Source organism: Penaeus chinensis, chromosome 12 (genome assembly GCF_019202785.1).
Source record: "Penaeus chinensis breed Huanghai No. 1 chromosome 12, ASM1920278v2, whole genome shotgun sequence".
NCBI classification, from domain to species: Eukaryota; Metazoa; Arthropoda; class Malacostraca; order Decapoda; family Penaeidae; genus Penaeus; species Penaeus chinensis.
In genome coordinates, this window is record NC_061830.1 from 40210882 (window position 1) to 40218381 (window position 7500).

Genomic DNA, 7500 nt, shown 5'->3' on the forward strand with positions numbered 1-7500 from the left:
TTTTATTTCAAGGAAATTACGAAAGTAGGAGTAAGGTGGATGGTAACACTGTCCGTTGAAGTCCGTGACACCGCTTCGCTTCAAAGTTTCAGTTTCATTTCAGTTTCGAGTCACACTTCGAAGGTTTGTACCAGTTTTCACACGGGAAAATAATGCGATGGTGAAGTAGAAATAGTATATTGCTACACTTTACCGTCTAATTGTTTGCGTCGAGCCCTGCCGAAGAGGATATTGAACTGTAAGTAAATTGCTTTGTTCGTCGTTAATACCGTATTCCAAGTAAATTATTTGCATGAATATTTTACTTTGAATTCAAACTACGAAGGTAAGTCCCCCTTAAAACATTCTCCGTTTTCTACGAACGAAATGAAACGCTTGTTTTCTTTGAGAATTGTAAATGGATAGACTATTCTAAAGTCCATGACCCCCTAATCCTTCATTACGATCGCCAGTTTGTATATTTTCACTGGTGAAGGAATTCATCACAGATTTTTTCGATTTGTATGCTCACATGCTTACGTTATAGGCTTTGTTTTTTTTATGATGACCTGTAATTCTTTAGGTTTTGGATTAATAGGGATATTTATAAAAGCTTATGTAAAAGTCAAGATATGCTCACTTTTTCATGTCTGTTGTGTTTTTGTTGTAGTAAATCTATGAAAGTATGTTATATTTCCACATTATCCTTACCTTTCTTAGCCTACAATATTTCACCATGACATTACAATCATATTTATAACAAATTATGATTAATTGGGATTATTAAATCACGTCCTCATGAAAAAGTAATTTTATTTTGAGACCATTCACATAGTAGAAGTAGTTGTGGCAGTAAGATTGCATAAATATGAAATATAACATTAATCCTAAACTTGTTAACATAGTGCTAATCTACAACACATTTCCTAAGTTCCTTTGATTTATCATGTTTGCTTTATACAGTGATGTTTATAGTTTATTTATTTGAGGAAAGGGAGAGAACATATTTAAGACTTGCGTTCTGAAATTTAGCTTCATTATATCCTGTTGTCACAGTTGAAAAATATTATTTGTATTCAGTCCATACTATTTCATAAAACGTGTTTTACTTGATATATATTTTATATATTAGTTACAGATACTCGTATCCCTTTGTCAAGATAACCACGTATACAAATGTATGAATCTTTCTCGTGATTCCTTGTTGTTTTGGTATTTTCCTACGGCATACCTCTATAACGTTATGTATACTCGTTATTTTGTTTACAGAGATTTAACCCTCAGAACACCGCTATCCCCACTGCAACATCACTGTAGAAACTGACTGTGGCGTTAATTAATAATTATTGATCGTTGATTATCAGTTGTTAATAACTAAGTGGAAGTGCTGAAGTGTGGGGAGTGAGGAGTGACTTCTTGAATCGACGTAGCAACTTTCGACCTCCTGAAGCAGAAATCCGCCAGGCTCTGGATGGGCAGGACGCTCTCGCACTCTTTCTGTGGGTTGGAGAAAGCCGTGTTTACAGATAGAATTTTTTTATGGGTTGAGAGAATGATGTTAACAAGATGGAATTCATGTGTGGGTTAAGAAAGTGATGTTTACAGATAGGATTATTGTTGTTTGTTAAGGACATTTACAGAAAGGATTATCTATCAACCTTTTTACCGAGTAACCTAATGAAGATTCAGACTTTGAATTGAACACGAACATTCCCGGCAAAACGCACCATATTGAACCAGGGGTGAGCCAGAACCCGATCGAGGTCAGGGCGCTCCGCAGGGTCATGGACCAGGAGATCGCGGGTGAGTTCGCAAGCCTCGTCTGTGACTGAGGCGAAGTGCTCGACGGGAAACCGCACTTCTCCTGACAGGATGTTTCTGCAGGTCGCCTCAGGAGAGACGCCGAGGAAGGGAGATCGACCGCTGCCGAAAGGGAATGTGTTAGGTATCTTGCTTTGTTTTTCTTTTCCTTGATAAGTGATATATCACTGAATATATAATGAAAGAAAATAACGTAAAGGCAGTTGCTTGTTTGTGGCTGCTTAAACTGTTCTGTAATATATATTCTTTTTCTTTGATGTTTAACTATTTCTATATTCAATTACTATCTTTATATTTATCAATATGCATACACATTTTTACTTTATTTATTCGTATTTTATTTACATATTTATTCATGTTTACTTATTTATCTAATAATTAATTAATTATATTTTGATGGGACAAGAGTAATATTGTTCATAAGCTTTTATTATGAACATGATAATACAATTGGTAATAATTATATTATTAATGTCATTATTATTATTATTATTATCATCATCATCATCATCATCATGTTATCCTAGGGAGAGTAGAGAGATTATCTAAAAAAGTTTACGACTTAAGGACAATGGCTGGCTCCTTCACTGTAGAAGTCACAAGGGCCCTTATTTCGAGTCTGAAGTAAACTGCTGCACGTAACAGCGCAAGTCATAAATTGCATATTTAAAGAAGCTTAGTGTTCGTAAAAAAATAAGGGTTGTTGCAATGAAGCCAGTCACTCGCCTAACAATGAACTCTCCAAAGCTCGATTGAAAATTGGATTAAAACTTAGCTTTAACAAGGAGAGCAGAGTTTTGGCCTTAAAATCTTTTGGCCTTCAAATATTCAGCATTTTATTTTCTATGAATTCGTTAAGAAAGGAACCGAAGCTAAAATACGATATAGTAGATACTCTACTGTGAAGCAGAGAATACCTTATTCAAATTCAGAGGCAGATTCTAAATGAATATTAATAAAACAATCAGCTTACATTGGCAGTGGAGTTTTCACACGCCGAACAAAACAAACCACAAGCTCTTCACACCAGCACTGAAATAAATTCCCACCTGACCAGGACGTAGATCAGCACGCCCAGGCTCCAGTAGTCAGCAGGAACACCCACACTCAGCCTCCGGACCAGTTCAGGAGCCAAAAACTCGGGAGATCCTGCAAGCACAGGGGGGTCCTTCTGGGATACCACCCTCGGCCCTGAAGGAAGGCCCCATCGACTACTGGCCGACGGAGGAGACACACGACGCGCGCTCCCGAGGTCAATAAGCCGGATGACTGGACGAAATGCTGGCTTGGCTTGGGGGCTGGAGACCTTGGCTTGAGTTTTGACTCCGGGAATGGTTGGGGTCGAATCGATCTGTGCTGGCTTGGGTCCCGTTTTCAGGTCGGGGATGGATGGCTTGGCTTTTTCTTCACTGGGCTCGATGGGCTTAGTTTCAGAAACAATGTGCTTATCTTCTGTGAGTGGCTTAGTTTCTATACTTAGCGAGATCGGCTTAACCTCTGCTTCTGTTTCTGGCGAGATCGGCTTAACCTCTGCTTCTGTTTCTGGCGAGATCGGCTTAACCTCTGCTTCTGTTTCTGGCGAGATCGGCTTAACCTCTGCTTCTGTTTCTGGCGAGATCGGCTTAACCTCTGCTTCTGTTTCTGGCGAGATCGGCTTAACCTCTGCTTCTGTTTCTGGCGAGATCGGCTTAACCTCTGCTTCTGTTTCTGGCGAGATCGGCTTAACCTCTGCTTCTGTTTCTGGCGAGATCGGCTTAACCTCTGCTTCTGTTTCTGGCGAGATCGGCTTAACCTCTGCTTCTGTTTCTGGCGAGATCGGCTTAACCTCTGCTTCTGTTTCTGGCGAGATCGGCTTAACCTCTGCTTCTGTTTCTGGCGAGATCGGCTTAACCTCTGCTTCTGTTTCTGGCGAGATCGGCTTAACCTCTGCTTCTGTTTCTGGCGAGATCGGCTTAACCTCTGCTTCTGTTTCTGGCGAGATCGGCTTAACCTCTGCTTCTGTTTCTGGCGAGATCGGCTTAACCTCTGCTTCTGTTTCTGGCGAGATCGGCTTAACCTCTGCTTCTGTTTCTGGCGAGATCGGCTTAACCTCTGCTTCTGTTTCTGGCGAGATCGGCTTAACCTCTGCTTCTGTTTCTGGCGAGATCGGCTTAACCTCTGCTTCTGTTTCTGGCGAGATCGGCTTAACCTCTGCTTCTGTTCCTGGTGTCATTGGCTCAACTATTGTCACTACAGATGTTAGTGGCTTAGCTTTTATTTCTTCAAGTACAAGTGCCGTAGATTTTACCTCTTCGGGTGTAAGTGGCTTAGCTTCTGCCTCTTCGGGTGTAAGTGGCTTAGCTTCTACCTCTTCGGGTGTAAGTGGCTTAGCTTCTGCCTCTTCGGGTGTAAGTGGCTTAGCTTCTGCCTCTTCAGGTGTAAGTGGCTTAGCTTCAGCCTCTTCGGGTGTAAGTGACTTAGCTTCTGCCTCTTCGGGTGTAAGTGGCTTAGCTTCTGCCTCTTCGGGTGTAAGTGGCTTAGCTTCAGCCTCTTCGGGTGTAAGTGGCTTAGCTTCTGACTCTTCGGGTGTAAGTGGCTTAGCTTCTCCTCTTCAGGTGTAAGTGCTTAGCTTCTGCCTCTTCGGGTGTAAGTGGCTTAGCTTCTGCCTCTTCGGGTGTAAGTGGCTTAGCTTCTGCCTCTTCGGGTGTAAGTGGCTTAGCTTCTTCAGGTGTAAGTGGCTTAGCTTCTTGCCTCTTCAGGTGTAAGTGGCTTAGCTTCTGCCTCTTCAGGTGTAGGTGGCTTAGCTTCTTCAGGTGTAAGTGGCTTAGCTTCTGCCTCTTCGGGTGTAAGTGGCTTAGCTTCTGCCTCTTCAGGTGTAAGTGGCTTAGCTTCTGCCTCTTCAGGTGTAAGTGGCTTAGCTTCTGCCTCTTCGGGTGTAAGTGGCTTAGCTTCTGCCTCTTCGGGTGTAAGTGGCTTAGCTTCTGCCTCTTCAGGTGTAAGTGGCTTAGCTTCTGCCTCTTCAGGTGTAAGTGGCTTAGCTTCTGCCTCTTCGGGTGTAAGTGGCTTAGCTTCTGCCTCTTCGGGTGTAAGTGGCTTAGCTTCTGCCTCTTCGGTGTAAGTGGCTTAGCTTCTGCCTCTTCGGTGTAAGTGGCTTAGCTTCTGCCTCTTCGGGTGTAAGTGGCTTAGCTTCTGCCTCTTCGGGTGTAAGTGGCTTAGCTTCTTCAGGTGTAAGTGGCTTAGCTTCTGCCTCTTCGGGTGTAAGTGGCTTAGCTTCTGCCTCTTCGGTGTAAGTGGCTTAGCTTCTGCCTCTTCGGGTGTAAGTGGCTTAGCTTCTGCCTCTTCGGTGTAAGTGGCTTAGCTTCTGCCTCTTCGGTGTAAGTGGCTTAGCTTCTGCCTCTTCAGGTGTAAGTGGCTTAGCTTCTGCCTCTTCGGGTGTAAGTGGCTTAGCTTCTGCCTCTTCGGGTGTAAGTGGCTTAGCTTCTGCCTCTTCAGGTGTAAGTGGCTTAGCTTCTGCCTCTTCAGGTGTAAGTGGCTTAGCTTCTGCCTCTTCGGGTGTAAGTGGCTTAGCTTCTGCCTCTTCGGGTGTAAGTGGCTTAGCTTCTGCCTCTTCAGGGTGTAAGTGGCTTAGCTTCTCTCTTCAGGTGTAAGTGGCTTAGCTTCTGCCTCTTCGTGTGTAAGTGGCTTAGCTTCTGCCTCTTCGGGTGTAAGTGGCTTAGCTTCTGCCTTTCAGGTGTAAGTGGCATTAGCTTCTGCCTCTTCAGGGTGTAAGTGGCTTAGCTTCTGCCTCTTCAGGTGTAAGTGGCTTAGCTTCTGCCTCTTCGGTGAAGTGGCTTAGCTTCTGCCTCTTCAGGTGTAAGTGGCTTAGCTTTCCCTCTTCGGGTGTAAAGTGGCTTAGCTTCTGCCTCTTCAGGTGTAAGTGGCTTAGCTTCTGCCTTTTCTAGGTGTAAGTGGCTTAGCTTCTTACCTCTTCGGGTGTAAGTGCTTAGCCTTCTGCCTCTTCGGGTGTAAGTGGCTTAGCTTCTTGCCTCTTCGTTGTAAGTGGCTTAGCTTCTTCAGGGTGTAAGTGGCTTAGGCTTCTGCTCTTCAGGGTGTAAGTGGCTTAGGCTTCTGCTCTTCGGTGTAAGTTGGCTTAGCTTTCTGCCTCTTCGGGTTTAAATGGCTTAGCTTCTGCCTCTTCGGGTGTCAGCGGCTTAGTTTCTTCAGGTATAAGTGGCTTAGCCTTTGCCTCTCCGGGTGTAAGTGGCTTAGCTTCTGTCTCTTCAGGTGTAAGTGGTTTAGCCGTTGCCTCTTCGGGTGTAAGTGGCTTAGCCTTTCCCTCTTCAGGTGTAAGTGGCTTAGCCTTTGCCTCTAAGGGTGTAAGTGGCTTACCCTTTGCCTTTAAGGGTGTAAGTGGCTTAGCCTTTGCCTCTAAGGCTGTAAGTGGCTTAGCCTTTGCCTCTTCAGGTGTAAGTGGCTTAGCTTCTGCCTCTTCAGGTTTAAGTGGCTTAGCTTCTGCCTCTTCAGGTTTAAGTGGCTTAGCTTCTTCAGATGTAAGTGGCTTAGCTTCTGCCTCTTCGGGTGTACATGGCTTAGCCTCTGCCTCTTCGGGTGTAAGTGGCTTAGCTTCTGCCTCTTCGGGTGTAAGTGGCTTAGCTTCTGACTCTTCGGGTGTAAGTGGCTTAGCTTCTGCCTCTTCAGGTGTAAGTGGCTTAGCTTCTGCCTCTTCAGGTGTAAGTGGCTTAGCTTCTGCCTCTTCAGGTGTAAGTGGCTTAGCTTCTGCCTCTTCAGGTGTAAGTGGCTTTGCCTCTGCCTCTTCGGGTGTAAGTGGCTTAGCTTCTGCCTCTTCAGGTGTAAGTGGCTTAGCTTCTGCCTCTTCGAGTGTAAGTGGCTTAGCTACTTCAGGTGTAAGTGGCTTAGCTTCTGCCTCTTCGGGTGTAAGTGGCTTAGCGTCTGCCTCTTCATGTGTAAGTGGCTTAGCCTCTGCCTCTTCGGGTGTAGGTGGCTTAGCTTCTGCCTCTTCGGGTGTAAATGGCTTAGCTTCTGCCTCTTCGAGTGTAAGTGGCTTAGCTACTTCAGGTGTAAGTGGCTTAGCTTCTGCCTCTTCGGGTGTAAGTGGCTTAGCTTCTGCCTCTTCGGGTGTAGGTGGCTTAGCGTCTGCCTCTTCAGGTGTAAGTGGCTTAGCTTCTGCCTCTTCGGGTGTAAGTGGCTTAGCTTCTGCCTCTTCGGGTGTAAGTGGCTTAGTTTCTGCCACTTCGGGTGTAAGTGGCTTAGCTTCTGCCTCTTCGGGTGTAAGTGGCTTAGCTTCTGCCTCTTCGGGTGTAAGTGGCTTAGCTTCTGCCTCTTCAGGTGTAAGTGGCTTAGCTTTTCGAATGTATGTGGCTTAGCTTCTTCAGGTGTAAGTGGCTTAGCTTCTGCCTGTTCAGGTGTAAGTGGCTTAGCTTCTGCCTCTTCGGGTGTAAGTGGCTTAGCCTTTGCCTCTTCAGGTGTAAGTGGCTTAGCTTCTGCCTGTTCATGTGTAAGTAGCTTAGCTTCTGCCTCTCCAGGTGTAAGTGGCTTAGCTTCTTCAGGAGTAAGTGGCTTAGCTTCTGCCTCTTCAGGTGTAAGTATCTTAGCTTCTTCAGGAGTAAGTGGCTTGGCCTTTGCCTCTTCAGGTGTAAGTGACTTAGCTTCTGCCTCTTCGGGTGTAAGTGGCTTAGCTTCTGCCACTTTAGGTGTAAGGGGCTTAGCTTCTGCCTCTTCAGG

At 45.1% G+C, this 7500-nt stretch overlaps 2 protein-coding genes across 2 annotated transcripts in view; both read right to left on the minus strand.

The window, feature by feature from the left end:
* Window positions 1-794: 794 nt before the first annotated feature.
* LOC125031062 (serine/threonine-protein kinase 17B-like) lies at window positions 795-4201 on the minus strand. Its single transcript, XM_047621520.1, has 4 exons — window positions 3890-4201; window positions 2850-3295; window positions 1707-1902; window positions 795-1476 (listed from the first exon to the last, which is right to left on the minus strand). The coding sequence occupies exons 1-4, from the start codon at window positions 4010-4012 to the stop codon at window positions 1354-1356; spliced, it is 888 nt and encodes a 295-aa protein (XP_047477476.1). The 5' UTR covers window positions 4013-4201; the 3' UTR covers window positions 795-1353.
* A 1707-nt stretch (window positions 4202-5908) lies between these two features.
* LOC125031033 (protein FAM186A-like) overlaps window positions 5909-7500 on the minus strand; it is a 5986-nt gene continuing 4394 nt past the window's right edge. Inside the window, exons 4-6 of the mRNA XM_047621451.1 lie at window positions 7348-7491; window positions 6148-6214; window positions 5909-6066 (exon numbers count right to left, since the gene is read on the minus strand). Of these exons, the coding sequence (XP_047477407.1) occupies window positions 5909-6066; window positions 6148-6214; window positions 7348-7491 (369 nt within the window). The remainder of the gene's footprint in view (window positions 6067-6147; window positions 6215-7347; window positions 7492-7500) is intronic.